Source organism: Martes martes, assembly GCF_963455335.1.
Source record: "Martes martes genome assembly, chromosome: 1".
Lineage (NCBI taxonomy): Eukaryota > Metazoa > Chordata > Mammalia > Carnivora > Mustelidae > Martes > Martes martes.
The window spans coordinates 216,721,704-216,737,730 of NC_137888.1; the positions used below are offsets into that span (position 1 = coordinate 216,721,704).

General features: G+C 67.0%; 1 protein-coding gene across 1 annotated transcript; it reads right to left on the reverse strand.

The window, feature by feature from the left end:
- Nucleotides 1–823: 823 nt before the first annotated feature.
- On the reverse strand, nucleotides 824–14,567 carry EFNA2 (ephrin A2). Its single transcript, XM_080801495.1, has 4 exons — nucleotides 14,365–14,567; nucleotides 5,197–5,510; nucleotides 2,667–2,732; nucleotides 824–2,106 (listed from the first exon to the last, which is right to left on the reverse strand). Exons 1-4 carry the CDS (start codon nucleotides 14,505–14,507, stop codon nucleotides 1,985–1,987), a joined length of 645 nt encoding a protein of 214 aa, XP_080657621.1. The 5' UTR covers nucleotides 14,508–14,567; the 3' UTR covers nucleotides 824–1,984.
- Nucleotides 14,568–16,027: the final 1,460 nt, after the last annotated feature.

The following is a 16,027-nucleotide window of genomic DNA, read 5'->3' on the forward strand; positions in this document are numbered from 1 at the left end:
CTCGGCCACCCTGCGACACTGGGCACGGCAGGTGGGGCGCACACAGGGGTCTTTGTGCGGCTCAGTGAGTTCATTAAGAGGCAGGCCCCGTCGCTGGGCTCAGCTCGGCTGAATTAATCAGCTGAGAGCCTTCCCTCCCTGCTAATTGTGCCCAGGAAGCTGAGGTCCTAGTGGGTGGCCCCAAGGGACAAGCCTCTGAGACGATCCCGCCCGCTGGCCCTGCTGGGGCGAGGCTAGGGTGAAGGCCACTGGGCCCCCACAGCTCCCAAGACCTGCCTTTTGCAAAGCCAGAAAGGGATTGAGAGGCAACAGACTGACCCCTACCTTGGCCTGGGCAGTTAGGGAAACTGAGCACAAGCAGCAGAGCTTGGTGACATAGAGGTCAGAGAAGGCGGCTGAATTCTAAAGGAGCCGAGATGAAATCGGGGTTCGCCAATCCCCCTGCCCCGGCATGGAGCAGGGAGCCGGACGCCTGGACCGGCCCTGGGGTCCCGGCTTCCCCTGTGCTCCTGCTGCCGCCACGGTCTCTTCCCTCCCTCCTCCCAGCTGCCCCAGGGCGCGGGGCGGGGGGGTAGGGGGCTCATTCCCATTTCTCGGCCGTGGGGGCGACTGAGGCCCCCGGAGGGCAATGGACAGCCGCCCGTCGAGGCTCATCCCAGCGCCTGGCCCCCGAGCCCACCGAGCCCCCCCGAGCCCCGGCTATGATGGGCCCCAGACGTTCCTCGAAGACACCCCTCCCCGGCCCACGCCAGACGTGACCCCACACTGTGCTCCCCCTGCCCCCCGGCCAGGGTCGGTGGCCCCAAACACACAGGCACACCCTTGAGGTTTATGCTCGTTTTATTATAAAAAAATACAGAATCCAAAGTTGATCGTATCGGAAGGGGAAGCCTGCGCCGCCCGCAGAAGCGGGGTCGCCTCCGGGCGCCGCGCTGTGTACGTACATATGATATCTAGAAAACACAGATCAGGAAAGGCGGGTAGAAATATGAAATCCGTATAAATGCCGTTTGCTTCTTGAAAGGGTCGGGAGTCTTTTTCTGGGTGTGGCCCCCGCATTCTGCGTTGTCCTGTTTTCTCTTATAAACGGAGTTCCTAGAGCAGGGGGAGGGGCTCCGACAGACAATCGCGCTTACTGCGAAGGCGGCTTCTACTCTAAAAGGTCCCCCCACCCCTCGCCAAACAGAAGCGCCCCCTCCCAGGAAGGGGTAAGAGAGGAAGAAACTTTCCAGGCCGTCCTCAGGAACACAGTAAAAATAAGTCACAGTATAGTTGCTCTATTTACAGAAATGTCATGTCGTCTCGGCCTGGGGTGGGGGGGCGATCGGTGAGGCTGGGGGGGTGCGGGGGGAGGGGGCCCAAGCGGTTTTAAGCCTCGGCTGTGACTCTGAAGAGGCCCCCAGTGGCACATCCCAGATTTCCACTCTGGGCAGGGGTCACCAGGAGCGAGGAGTGTGGGGCAGGGGACGGGGGTCTGAGGCGCTGGTCTGATTCCTGGACCAGGGCCTGCCGGCGGTCGTCACTCACCCCTGCGGCCTCAGACCGGCCTGTTCCAGGGCTCGTGGGTGGTCCAGGGTGGGCTCCAGCCCGGACCCAACAGATGGAGTGACCAGACCAGGGGTCTCCAGACACCTATGCCCCAGGGGGCCAGGGACCACCCCAACCCCCGTGCACTGTTTCCTTCCCAAAGTCACCGGCAACAGCAAGGAATAAATTAAATTAGAAACTCAAGTCTTTCGGATTCCACCATAAAAGAAAAGCACTGCTGAGAGGTTCTTGGCTTCTCCGGGACTCTAGAAGAGCCCGCCTGGCCAGGCACCGGCCAGCCACCGGGCCTCTCGGGCCTCGGGGTCTTTAGCCACACACCCCCGGGGCTGGTCGTGGGGCGGCGGACAACCCCCCAGCCTGGCAGGGGCAGCACCAGTCGTGGGAGAATCGGAGTCTGTCTCTGGTCTTTAGGCGGGGCCGTCCAGGCGGGCCGGGACTAGGAGCCCAGGAGGGTCCACAGCACCGGCACGGCGCCGAGGACGAGCCGGCAGCTCCCCAAGCCGCTGCAGGAGTTGTTGCTGGTGAAGATAGGCTCAGGGGCCTCGTACAGGGTCTCGTCTGGAGGAACACGGAGGCAGAACGGTCATCAGGTGGCCTCGCCGCCCCCGTCCCCCTCCCTAACCTAACCACACCAGGGCTGATCAGCCTCAGCTGCACCCGCCCCGCCCCCCAGCCGGGGCGCTTCTGACCGTCTTCACTGGGCAGAGCACAGCAAACAGCAGGTGCCAAATGTGTGTCCAGCACCTGGGCGACGTCACGAGGGGCTGTGGAGACCCCCTCCTCTTTGGATGTGGCTCTGATGGTTCCAGAGTTCAGGACATGGGCCCTTTAGGTCTATCTCAGGAAACTCCACTGATGCTCACTCTTGGGGGAAGGGGGCTCTGGCCTCAGCACAGAGCCAGGTCCTGACCTGTACTCCTGAGGGTCTGAAAGGCTGTCCTCATTTACAGGTGGGGAAACGGAGGCTTGGGCAGGGGCTGGCGCAGCCATCGCTGAGGTCACGGGACTCCCAGGGCTGTGCTCGGAGCACTCTGGCCCTGCTGACCACAGAGTGGGTTCTGTGGATTCGGGACACAAGGGTGGGGGACTGAACCCCACACGGTGCCCTGAGGACTTACTAGTCGGCCGGACATAAACCTTCAGCCTCAGGCAGGGCCGGTCCACAGCATTGGGAGGCGTGGCAGCTGCAAGAGAGGGAGAGAGGGAGAGGGGGATTGGTGGAGTAGGGGACCTGCTGGGGCCATGTCTCATTTCCCACACTGGCGGCTCAACCCTCCCCCCCAAGGCTACAGGAGGCGCCCCCCATAAAACTCCTGACCATACATCAAAGCCCCAGACGCGATGCCCTCTATTTCCCAGAAGTCCTCCTGCGCACTCCCCCTGCCCCTCCCTTTGCTGAACCCGGACCCCAGAGAATGGAGGTGTCTGTCTGGTTCCATGTCACCCCACGGCAGCACAGGGAAAGGTTCAAAGGTGATGAACAAAAATGCGTTTGTTTTGAACGGGTCAGCAAAAAAAAAAATCAGTATAACCAAATGATTGATCTGGGATCAGATACCTGTTCTCTGGCGCCCGTGGGCAAGTCACCCCCTATCTGGGCCTCATCTGTCACACAGTACGTGCTTTGGAAATGATGGCCTCCATCCGGGAGCCAACAGAAGCCGGTAACCCCTGGGACAGAGGCTGCACTCGCACCTCCCCCCGAGAGGGACCCACACTGCTGGGGGTCACGTGGAGGCAGAAGCGTGGTCGGGCCTCGTGCCTAAAATCCCACGTTTGCTCCCTGCTTCTTGGCCCACATGCGAGTGCCCTGCAGGGGTCGGGGGTAGTACGTGGCATCAGCAGAGTCACAACGGAGGGGGACTTGGGGCCCAGGACAGGGAGAGGGAAGGAGGCCCAAAGGCCAGTGAGGGTCAGTGGGGTTCACACGTGGGAAGTCTGTTCACGCACTCGGACAGCCAGGCCCGCCGCCTGTCCTGGTGGCTGCCTCCGCCGCCCTCCTCCCAAGAAGCCCCTTGTGCCGGGAGATGAAGATAAAAAAGCACGTAATAAAAATAACATTCGTCATAGAGATAGAACGAATAATTACAATAATTATCTTTATGAAACTCCTGTCCTGGAAAGAAAAATGTAATTTTTCTTATATTATGAGGACTTAATTTAAACACCTTCTTCCCCCTTCCTCCACCCGCTTTTTCCTTGAACTAAAAGGAAAAAATCCAAATAGAGCAGAAAGGAAGAATGGGGCTGGTACAGTTTAATTTGACGCAGCGGGAACCAGGGCGGCGAGGGGCGGCCTCCCCTCACAGCCTGTGGGCAGAGCCCTGCTCCCCACCTGGCTCCCCAGAGGACCCAAGATGCTGAGCAATGGGGACCCCCATGACACCTTGGTGCTTCAGTGCCTGCCCAGAGGCATCAGCCAGGTGACAAGGTGGGCACCCAGAGGCCCCCCTGTTGGTGGGGCGCGATGCCCAGACCCCAGGATCCTGGCTAAGGTTCATGGAGAAGACCACAGCACGATCTGGACCCAAATCCAGGCCCAGCTCTGCTGTGTTCCCGCCTCCCCAGGCCCCGCCATTCGGACTTTATGGGGAAGCACACAGAGGCCCCCGGGACCGCCCCCAAGGGCAGCAGAGCCAGGGGCAGCCCACCTCTGGCCCAGGGTGGGGCTGCGTGCCTGAGGGTCCCAAGCCTTGAAAAGCAGCTTCCAAGGTCCTGGGGGAATCTTGGGCCAGGTAGGCCAGAAGTGGGGAGACTGGGTGGCAGGGGGAAAGCTGGGGGAGCACCTGGGAAATATCTGCCCAAGCCAGGAAGACGGGCAGAACACAGACTCTGTCCCCCAACTGGCTTTTTTCTTTTCTTTTCTTTTCTTTTTTTTTTAAAGATTTTATTTATTTATCTGACAGGCAGAGATCACAAGCAGGCAGAGAGGCAGGCAGAGAGAGAGGAGAAAGCCCGCTCTCTGTTGAGCAGAGAGCCCGATGCGGGGCTCGATCCCAGGACCCCGCGAGATCATGACCTGAGCTGAGGGCAGAGGCTTTAACCCGTGGAGCCACCCAGGCGCCCGCCCCCGCTGGCTTTGACCATGCTCCCCTGCCCCACCAGATTCCCTGTGCCTGTGTCCCTCCTCACTACAATGGCAGGAAGCACCCCTGCTCTCAGTATTGGACAAGCCCATAGTGGCCTGGTCCAGAGACTGAGGTCCCAGAAGGGAAGCTGTGGGTTTGGACTCTCAAGGCCCCTCTGAGCCTCAGTTTCCCCATCTGCAAAATGGGGACTCTTGACAGGCCTCTGGGGCTTGCTGGAAGGATACCATTCAAGAGCTTGAGCCCAGGGAGACAAAGGCCAGGGTGGGAGGAGGGGCCCAAGAGGACAGTCCAGCCCGACCCCATCTCCCTGGGACGGGCGTCTGCCCCAGCGCGCGCTCACACGCTCTGCGCCCCCCACGCGCCCGCCCGGCACTGACTCAGGCCCCCGCCCCGCCCCCCCTGCGGCCCGCCCCGCCCCGCCCCCCTGCGGCCCGCCCCGCCCCGCCCCGCCCCCCTGCGGCCCGCCCCGCCCCGCCCCGCCCCCCTGCGGCCCGCCCCGCCCCGCCCCCCCCTGCGGCCCGCCCCGCCCCGCCCCGCCCCCCGCCCGCCCCGCACTCACAGATGTAGTAGTACTCGTGGCCCGGCCGGAACTCGAAGCCCAGCGAGAAGGGCGTGAAGAGCTGGAACTTCTCCGAGAACTTGAGCGGCCCCCCGGGCGCCGCCGGCCGGTTGCACTCCCAGCGCTTGAAGCCGCGCTGCCGGTGGTCGCAGGACGCGTGGCCCTCGCCGTTGACCATGTACAGCACGTAGTGCTCCATGCGCTCGGCCGGCGGCAGCGGCGCCCCGTAGTGCGGGCAGTAGATGTCCAGGTAGTCGTTGATGCTCACCTCCACCGTGTAGCCGCCGCCGTCGTCCGCCGCGCCCGCGTGGAACCTGCGGCCCCGCGGTCCGCGCGGCGGGGCCGGGAGGGGGAGGGGGGGCCGGAGGGGGGCGGGGTCAGCGCGGGGGGGTGGGGCGGGGGGGCCGGGGGCGCGGGGACGAGTTCCGGGGCTCGAGCCCACGCGCCCACCCCCACCCCCAGGCCACCGCGGGCGCCCTGGGGTCCGGGCTCGCCCTGGCCTCCCGCCCACCTGCTTGGGGGGGAGGGGCGGTCGCCGGGCCTGCGGGGTAACCGCGCCGCCGGGACCCCCTCTCCCGTCCCCCCCACCCCCCGCCCGCCACCGCCGGTCCTCTGGGCCGGTCTGTGGCAAGCGGGGCTGGTGCGAGTTGTTTCCCCCATCATGAAATCCGTCTCCAGAAAAACGCTATTGCCTGACCCCACGCCTCCTCCTCCAGGAAGCTCCCCACACTGCCCCCCACAAGCAGCCCCCTTAGTTTCCCTCTGCAGATCTGGCTGCCAAGAAGGTACCGGGTGGGGGACGCCTGGGGGGCTCAGTGGGTTGAGCCTCTGCCTTGGGCTCGGGTCATGAGGTCATGATCTCAGGGTCTTGGGATCGAACCCCCGCATGGGGGGCTCCGCGGGGAGCCTGCCTCCCCCCCACCTCTCTCTGCCTACTTGTGGTGTCTGTCTGTCAAATAAATAAGTAAAATCTTTAAAAAGGAAGAAGAGAAGGTGGTACAGGGTGGTTTGGGGACACAGGGTGGTATAGGGACACGGGGCAGTGTGGGGACACAGGCTGGGTGTTCTGGGGCCCCGGGGGCTAGTTCTGACCCCTCTCCTAGCCTCAGTGCCCCGTGAAGGATGCCTCCTCCCAGCTCAGATGTGCTCGGGTCGGACCCCCAGCCCCAACTCCTTCAGTCCCTTGTGACCCTAGCAAGTCCAAGATCCTCCCTCCAGAGCCCCTAGAATTTGGCCACTGTCCCCTCCGACATCTTGGTCATAGCAGCGGCTTCCCCCACCCCTGACACCTCTGCCCCCCAGCCCTACTTGCCAGCCTTTGCCCTGGAGGTCCCCCCGTCATGCAGCCTGCACCCCTTCCTTGGGGAGGCCCCCCAGAGCCGGTCAGCTGAGAGAGGAACAGGAAGGCTCCTCACACCATCACTGCCTCAGGGTGCAGAGCCCGGAGCCCTTAGATCTCCCTGCTGTGGTCCCCTGGGTCCCCGTCATGTGAGGTGGGACAAGGGGGCCTCCGGAGAGGAGATTAGCACATAAAAGGCCCAAGCAGGGGAGGGTTGGGGCTGCCCCTTCTCCCTCTAGGCACAGGCTTGGACGCTGAGCCCCAGTGAGGTCCATGGCAGGGATGGCCTGGTGGCCTGGACTCCAGCTCTGCCGTGCCGGCCGCCCCAGTGCGGGGGACGGGGGAGCAGCGGTGTGGCCCCCATGCCGGGCGTGCCGATCGGCACAGCGGGCCCCTGAGGGGGTGGCTGGATTATCAGAGGACCCTGCCGTCCCTGAGACTCTGCACCGGGTCGGGGAGAGGGCTCCAAGGGCTCCAGCGGTGGGAGGGAGGCAAGCAGGAGACCTTGCTCGCTTGTGCCTCAGTTTCCCAGTCTGCACAAGTGTCTCATGGTGATTTCAAGTCTGTGGCTGAGACGGAGGCTCCAAGAATTCCTGGTCAGAGCGTCAGAGGGAGCAGGCTCGTCACCAACCCCTTCCCTGCTCTTGGGGATGTCCAGCAATGGGGAGCTCCGCTCCCCCCCGACAGAGGTGGGCTGCCGTTTACAGGCTCAGGGCATAGAGCAGGGAGACTCAGGAAGTGGGGTCTGGTGGGGGCGGCAGAGCTCTGATCAGGCACAAGCCGGCACCCAGCTAGGTCTTGTGGTTCCTTCTCAAAGCCTCAGTTTCCAACTCTGTGCAGTGGGGACGGTCTTTGAGGCTGATGGGGGAACCCCAGGCATGTCCACTGTGGGCCCTGCACAGAGGGGGAGCCGCCCTGGGTCAGGGTCAGGCCAGGGCAGGGTGGGCCCGGGGCAGGGCCAGGCAGGACTGCCCCCAGCCGGTCAAGCACGGGTGTCTCGCCGATTGGGTCTGCTCTCCAGTTGCTTGGGTAAGACCGACGCAGGAGCCCCCGTGGGCTTTTTCAGACCTCATTGCTGCTCCTTCCCAGCCCATCGAAAGCCCCACCGATCCGCCAGTCAATGAGGGCCAAGCGCCTGGTGGGACTGCCCGTGCCCAGCCCCGCAGGGGAGGTGGAGATCCAGAAAGCACAGTGCGGGGGGCGGGGGGGTGCCCGGTGGGGCGTGTCGGGCCGAGCTGCCGTGCTGCCGTCCTGGCCCCGGCCCGGCCCCCTCTGGGCCTCAGTTTCCCCTCTCCTCCTTGGCATCAGGCAGGGATTACACACTCAGCCTGGAGAGGACAGCTTAGCTCTCTGCGGGGCCCTTCTCAGGAGGTAGGGCTGCCCAAGCCTCAGCAGCTCTCCCCACTCTGCCCCTGCCCGTGCTTCTCCCACAACGTCCGCCTTCCTCCCCTGCACTGGACCAACATCCTTCCCCCGCTCCCGTTTCATCTTCCAAAAAACGTCCGAAGCCGAGGCTGCTTCGCTGGTTCAGAGGCTGGATGCGTGGGCCCCACCAGGCAGGCCGGGATCCTGGCCTCCCAAAATCCAGGGCTCGCTCTTCCGAATGTAAATCAGACCCTGTGATCCACTGGCTCACAGCTCCGCATCGCTCAGAATAAACCCACAGTCCTCCCAGGTCACGAGGTCCAAAGGCCCCGCTGTTCCCACCCTGGTTGCCCTGCGACTGCTCCCAGCTCACTCCCTTCTAGCCACACCCGCCTTCCGGCTGGCCCTGTCCTGACCCCAGGGCCTTTGCACACGCTGTCCCCACAGCCTGTGCCTTCCACCTCGTCACATATCCCATTTCAAGTCATCACACTTTTCACCGTCACGCAGACTGCGGTCGCCCTCCTGGGCCGGGGGGGTCAGCCTCCTCCTCCACCCCTCCCTTCCGTGCCAGCACAGGCCCTGTACACAGCATCTTGACCCACGTTTGCTGACCAAACAAAGGCCCAAGACTCAAAGTTTTTGAGGGGCTGGAGTCGTAGGAAGCAGACCCAGAGGGGCGACGACCCCAGGCCGGTGGGTCCCAGAACCACCCCCACCTGGCCTCTGGCTGTCTAAGTGGCCCATTTGTTTCCACCCCCTCCCCCTCGGCTCTAAAATAGCGACGGCCTTGCTGCGTTGGCATTCCGGGTTCCAAGTTGGCGGGCAAACCAGGGGCGGGCGCCTGGCCCCTGCTCAGGGTGGCGCCTGGGCGGGGGAGGGGCCCAACCCCCAAACCAAGCCGGTGAGAACAAGACAAAGCTTTCATTTTCTCCATTAGTGCAGACGCATGATGGGCAAGTGGTCCGCGGGAACAGCCCATCAAGACGGCCGTTCTCACTAAGGGGTTAATGACTGCCGAGGGATGGGTTCCCAGACAGAGGGCTCCTGAGGCTTTCAGACCTACACCCAACCCCCGCCCCGGCCGCACCCTCACCGGCTCCTGTTCAGCCTGCCGGCTCCACCAGCACCAGCGGGCACTCCTCCAGGCAGCCCTCCCAGCCCCTGGTGGGCCCAACCCCGCCCCCCCCACCCTGCCAACCTCGGGCCTGCAGCTAATTAGTTTCAATCGGGCCATTGTCAAGTCATTAGACACTAATAGCAAAGCAACTAATTAGGAGTCTCACCCAAAATGGGAGCGGGGGCGGGGAGGGCTGCACCGCCTCCCCAGACCAGAAATTGAGGCAGGGGTGAGGCGGGCAGGACGGCAAGGTCCTGTGCACCCCTGCTGCACTCGGGACTGTCTCCCTGGTCCGAGCCCAGTCGCAGCTGTCAGCGAAGGACCCGACAGACGCCTGTGTCGAGACCCAGCAAGGGGCGCCCTGAGCGGGCAGCAGGGCCGAGGCCCAGGCTGGGGCAGGGCCAGCCCCTCTCCCGACTCCCAGCGGGGCCCAAGACCTCAGCACCCACCCCTAGCTTTCGGAGGGTCAGAAAGACATCTCCCCCATCTGAGACCTGGCCACCTTCCTCCTAGAGCGGGGGTGCTGGGCGGGGCCTCCGAGAGACTGGGGCCCCGAGGGGACGCAGGGTCCGCCCACGGAAGGCTGAGTACGGCCTCCTCTGTGTGCCGGGACCCCCCGAAGCGAGAGGTAGAAACAGTGAGGCCGGGTGGGCACGAGACGTGGGGGCGGGGAGGACGCGGCCGGCCCCACCTCTGGGCCTGGGTCTCAAGCAGGCCGCGGCCCGGGGGAAGCCGGTCTTGGACACCACCTGCTCCAGATACGCCTGCCTCTAGGAAGGGGGTCATCCGACGGGGCCATGGATGAGTCCCCCCCGCCCCCGGTGCATAACGGGGTGGGCAGGTCACCACGGGGTGCAGGGCTGCGGCGGGGGGGCACTTAAGGGGACAAACAGTCTCACGCAGTGGACGGAGCCCCTCGAAGCCACGGTCCCCAGGTCCCGCTGGAAGACCGAGGCACGGCAGCTGAGCCCTCCGCCCTGCGGGACCAGAGTGCAGGCCTGGGGCCAAGACCCCGGCCGGGGCCGGCCCGCCAGAGTTCAAAGTCTGGCCAAGGTTAAGACCCCGCCAGAGTCTGTGCTGAGGCGCACCTGGCTTTCCACTGTGTGGGGGCAGGAAGGTGGCTCTGCCCTTCCCCTGGCACGGCGGCTGGCGTCGAGGGGCAGGGGGACCCGGCCAAGCCTTGCTTTGGATCCAGCTCCAAAAGAGAAAATCCCCCCAAGCCACACCATGGGGCAAGGCTGGCTGTGTCCCCGCTGCCTAAGGATGGGAAGAGGGGTGGGGGGTGTCACGGGGAAAACACGGGTCCAGCTTAGTGGCTGTGGGACGGGCCCTCCGAGACTCGGCCTCCCAGACCGCCGTTAGTGCACCTGCTGTCCCGAGAGCCAGCTCCAGCCATGGTCCTGAGGACCCCGCAGGGACGTCTGCTGGGGCAGACGGAGGCCCCAGGCTGCTGCACATACAGCGTATCCCGGGGCCTCAGCCACCAAGCCTCGTTCTTCATCCGCGATGCTGCCCACGGCGGTCCACCGTGGGGGGGGGGGATGGAGGCAGGGGAGACAGAGGACCCCTCGCCCGTCCCCCGGCAGGTGGGGGCGTCACCGTGCGGGCCGCCCTACGGGGGACCCCGTCGCAGACCCCACCGAGGACCCCGTTGCCGAACTCTCCGCAGACCCCATCGCCGACCCCTTCGCAGACCCCCTGGCGGACCCCGTCCCGCTTTCCCGCTCCTCACCCGCTCTCAGGGCCGCGTCGCTGTCCCTGCGAACGTGGGGCTGAGCCCCAGAGGCCCCCGCGTTTTGCCGGCAGGAGCTGCCTGGGTTTCCCTCTGAGCCCCGGGGTCACGGCCTCGGCCCGCCCAGCCCCTGGGCCCTTCGCCCGCGGGCTGCATGCCGCACCGGCCCGCCCCGCTCCACAGAGGAGACGGGAGGCTCCCCGCAGCCCCGCCTGCCTCCGGCTTCCCGGGATTCCCGACGGCACCCCCAGCCCCACGGGGCCTCGCTCTCCGAGCCCTGAATGCCAGGCACGCTAACCTCCCTCGAACGAAACCGAAAACCCTCCCACGGCGAACCACAGCCTCAGCCAGTGGGAGCCATTCCTCCCTGGGGGCGCGGGGGCCCGGGGACGCCCGACACCCGCACCCCGGAGAAGACACTGGTCCAGTCGCCACGCTCCCGTCCGCAGCCCCCCACGCAGAAGCACCCCGACCCCACTCAGAGGCACACGCAGCCCTCAGTGTGCCCGACCTGCCTGGGGAGGGTGGGCTCGAGCCCCCAGCCCCCAGCCCCGTGGCCACTCGGGAGGCCCGTCTCCGTCAGGTGGGGCCTCTTGGGGGCGGGGGGCGCCCTGCCTGACGCCAGCCCTGGGCCTCCACGGCCCCTCACGGCACAGGCAGCCTGGGGCCCCCAGGACCGACACGTGCACCCACCCTGGGGAAGACACAGCCAGCTCCAGGGGGACAGAGGGGCCGCCGTGGGGACAGCAAGCCGCACCGCCATCGGTGTGGACGGTCAGACCTCTCCATGGAGGCTCCGGGGCAGCCAGGCCAGGCCGCGCACACAGACACACATGTGCAGACATGTGCGCTCCACGCCCAGCCACCCAGACACATGTGTGCGCCCCCCACGGCCCCGCAAGAGATCCACGTGCCCCCAGACACCACATACATCCCACACGCAGACACGCGTGCCAACACGCCGGAGCCGGGCGCCATGCACACGGAGCACGTGCGTCACCCTGCCGCATACGCAGACCTGCCCCTCCTGGGCCCCTGGGACCCTGGCGTGTCCTGGACGAAAACCCGCACCTACACCCAGACGCGCGGCCCAAGACCGGGAGGCGCACGGAAGCTTCTCGGCGCGGCACACCAGCCCCGTGGGAGGGCGGCTGGCCCCAGCGGCCAGCCCAGGGGCGACCAGGAGGGGCCGGCCGGACAGACGGCCGGACAGCCAACCCAGGGGGGTGCCGGGGCCTGGTGACCGGCTGGACCGCAGGGCCCCACCCTACCACGGCCGTGCCGCTGGGTGCGGGGGGCCGTCTGCTGCCGCGGGAACGCAGGGAACGCGCCGCAGGGCAGGAGAATGTCATTTGGGACGCGGAGCCACATCCCTGTACCTTGGTGCGGGGGCGAGGCCCAGCCGGGCGAGGGTGGCCGGCCTCCCCACGGCACTGCCGGTGCCTGCCTCTCCCGCTCCCCTCTGAGCACACCCGTCCCTCCGGCTCCCGCACTGACCGCCCGACCCCCACTCCAGTGTGACCGGCCCCCATTCTCACCCCTTGCTTGCCTGCCTCTTGCGTGCGCCCCTCTCCCTCTCAGGCACGGCCCCCCACCCTGGCCTTACGGGTCCCCAGCTCGACCTGGCACTGCTGCTGGCGACCCAGCCAGGCCCGCGTCTCGCGTCCCTACCCGTGGGGCCGCCTCCCCCTGCAGGCCCTGCTCGCTGACCCTGTAGCTCTGCTCTGGGCCGTGTCCCTGGGACTTGTGCCTTCGGGGAATCTCCATTCCGGGCGCCCTTGGACCCGAGGCCCACCACCACCCCTCCTCCTGCGTGCGACACACGCCCCGTCACTGGCCACGGGTTCCAGGCCAGCCGCCCCCGGACGGCAAGCCTCCTCCTGGGGGGTCCCTAGACCACCGAGGCCTTCGGTCAGCCGGTCGGAGTGGGAGCTGTCAGAGTCGCCACAGACGGTGTCCGCGCGGCCGGAGCCCGGCTCCGGGGGTGGCCTCCATCGCCCCGTGGCAGGTGGGGCAGCGGGCACCCCGAACACTCCCTTCCATCCCCATCCGAGGCTCCTCATGTGTTTGGTGTTTGCTAGAACAAAGGACAGGCTATGCCTGGGACGGAGATTCCAAAGCTGAAACCGAAAACTTGGGCCGGGGAAGCCCTGCCCGCTGGGGTCCCCCCCTGCCCGCTGGGCTCCCCCGCTCGGCCGCAGGGAAGAGCCTTAATCAAACCCACATGTAACCGGCGGGGCAGGCAGCTCAGGGAACCCGCTCCATGGTGGCCTGGCTGTCCCTCTGCAGCCCGGGGTCTCTGCCCTCCGCCCCGGGGCCCAACCCCACAGCTGGACAACTGAGGGGTGTGTCTGGGTGCGCTCCCTGCCCCCCGCGGCAGGACACTGGCTACCCTTGTCCCAGGGTCTGCCTCAAAGACAGCCCTTTATGCAACTTACTGCCCGAGGATGGAGAACGCCAGGGGACAGGACCGGGATGGCAGGGGACAGTGGGCTCTGGAAGGTGTCTGCCGGCACTCAAAGCAGAGGGAAAGTGACCAGTGGCCCAGGGACAGGAAGCAGGGAGGCTGGCCTCCCCGGCTCCTATGCGCAGCCCAGCCAGCCATGGGAACACAGTATAGCCAGGAGTGCTGGGGCTGACCCCAAAGCCGTAGGAGCTCCAAGCCCATCTCCCACGGGACCCCCAGTGCTCTCCAGCCTCTGAGAGCCAGAGATGGCCCAGAGACTTCAGCCGATGTCCAGGACATGGTCAGTCACCAGCAAACTTTTCCCACCCCGACTGACAGGGACTTCTGCTGCCCCCCAAATTGCACTTAGCACTAGACACCGAGGGGGATGTGCAGGCAGGCAGGACACCTCAGCCAGCCACAGCAGGCTGGACACGAGGTCACCTGGGTCCCCACCCCAGCTCGGCTCCCCTCACCGTGACCTTGAGCCAGCCACTGAGCCATTCCGTGCCTCGGTTTCCCCACCAGCACCAGGCGGACGGGAGAGGATGCTGCCGGGTCCGACTCCCAGACTGCGGCCCCGACCCCATCAGCTTCCGTCTCCCCATCTCTACAAAGCTGGGACCAGGGACCCCCTGGAGTGAAGGCAGTTAGGGGCTGGCAGGGAGGAATACATTCACTTCCCCAAGTTCACGTGGGCACCCACGGCCCCCTTGCCCTGGGGGCCACGGTGCGCCATGTGGCACAGTTCACCGACAAGGTTCCCCGGGGCGCTCCTCCAACTATGACGCTCGCAGGGGCCCCCGGAGAGGCCCCAGGAGGGGGGACCCCCGAGTCCGGGGAAGGAACTCGGGGCTGAGCAGCTCCTGAGGGTGCCGGAGGGGGGTGTCCCCCAACTCCGGGGCCAGCGGCGCTCGGGGCGTGCAGGGCGTCCGGTGGGGCGCCGGGGGGGGATGCACGAGGAGCGGGAGTCCCCCGAACTCCGGGGCGCCGGAACTCCCCGGGGGCTGGCGCGCGGGACCCGGCGCCCCCACTCCCGAGGCGGAGCGCGCGGGGGGCCGCCCCGAGTCGGGGCGGGGAGGCCCGGCCGGGGCGGCGGGAGGGTCGGGCGGGGGGCGGGGGGCCCGGGGCGCCGGCGCCGCCTCCCCGCGCGCGGCCGCGCTCACCTGGGGTTGCTGCGGTTCCAGTAGACGGCGTAGCGGTCCGAGTTGGCGCGGGCGGCGTCCTCGGCGCGCGCGAAGGGCGGCGGCGGCGGCAGCGGCAGCAGCAGCAGCAGCAGCGGCAGCAGCGGGCGCTGCGCGGGCGCCATGGCCCCGGTCCGGCCGCCCCGCGCTCGCCTGGCCGCCGCCTGCCAGCCGTCTCCGCCTCCTCCGCCGCCGCCGAGCGGGCGGGCGCGGGGCGGGCGGGAGGAGGGCGCGCCGGCGCTTGGAGATCCCCGGCCGCCCTCGCCGGGGCGCGCGCGACCTCGGGCGCCGAGAAGGCAGGCGGCGGCGGGCGAGGCGCCGGGGTCGCCCCGGGCGCCGGCCCCGGCCGCGCGGACTCTGGCAGCGCGGGCCGCCGCCGCCGCCGCAGCCGCTGGGGAGGGGCCGGGGCTCCGGCCTTTGTCCCGCCCGAGCGCCGGGAGGGCCGCGGGCGCCCCCTCCTGCCGCGCCCGGGCCACGCGGGGGGCTGAGCGCGGGGGTGGGGGGTGCGGGGGCTCCTGCCTCCGGCGCGCCCGCCAGCCTGGCCACACCGTGCCCGGCCGGTCCCCGGTGGGGCTGCCTGCTGCGGGCATCCCCCCGCCCCCCGCCTCCGCCGGGGTCCTGCCCCGGAGACGCCCGACTCGGAGTGGGCCGGCCTCGTGCCCCCCGCCTCCCCATGATCATTCTCACTAGGACCTGGCCGAAGGTCCCCAAGTTCCTGTCCATCGGGCCACCAAGGCAGTCTGCAGAGCCTGGCGGCTGGCCAGGGGCAGGAGGCCCAGGGAGGATTCACCCATCTCCCCTCCGTCATTAAACCCAGACCCCAAATCCTGAAGGAGAGGGAGCTAACTCCCTGCCTCCCTGCTCCCTCAAGGTCTTGCACTGCCAAAGCTACTGCCTCCCTGGGGGGCCCCAGGACCGTCTCTCATCCTCTCTTGGCCTCTGTTTCCTCTTCTGGGAAATGGAACCCGAGTCCCTGCTTCAGCTCCGAAGGGTGCCGGGCAAATACTAGGGCCGGACACAGGCCGTCTAACCGCACCGCCCGGGGTGGGCGCCAGGTAGCCCCGTGCGGGAACCAGGCCAGTGGCAGATTAAGGCAACACACAGGCAAAATCTGTCGGGGGAGGAAGGCGGGAAGGGGACTTGGGCAGAGGGTACAGCGTAAGCAAAGGCCCAGAGTGCCTGGCCTGCTCAGGGGACTCAGAGTCATCGCTCCTGGGGCGCTGGCTGCGGGTGAGGAACTGGGGGCCTGTCCTCAGTCACGCCGCAGCCTTTCTGTCTGTCGAGGTACTCTGTCACCAAGTGCTGGCTGGAAACCGTCCTGGCGTCCGGCCCGGGCCCACCGCCCTGGGTGTGTTTCCTGGGCCCAGGCCCGGTGAGGTACAAGGTCCAGGAGCCAAGAGCGCCTGAACTGGAAGTTCCCACGTGAGGGGTTACCCCAAGTCCGGGGACTGGCAGAGCAAGCGTCACCTCGGCCAGGTGGACGGACCCGTCCCGGCCATGTACCTCCTGCATCGCTGCTGTACCCCACGTGCGTCCCAGCCTGCACTCCAGCTGCACCGTCTCTCAGGGTCCTTCCCTTCCTCTGGCCTTCGGGTTCTGCTCATTCATCAAGGCCTGTCCGTCCCTGCCCCTCGCCGCCCGGCAG

What these genes read in the sequence shown, in the direction of transcription:
- EFNA2 (XM_080801495.1), bottom strand. Translation starts at nt 14,507, where the DNA reads ATGGCGCCCGCGCAGCGCCCGCTGCTGCCGCTGCTGCTGCTGCTGCTG. An exon ending in CCACGAGTACTACTACATCT is followed by an intron (nt 2,733 to 5,196) that starts GTGAGTGCGGGG and finishes CCTCTCTTGCAG; the next exon opens with CTGCCACGCCTCCCAATGCT. An exon ending in GGTTTATGTCCGGCCGACTA is followed by an intron (nt 2,107 to 2,666) that starts GTAAGTCCTCAG and finishes GTGTTCCTCCAG; the next exon opens with ACGAGACCCTGTACGAGGCC.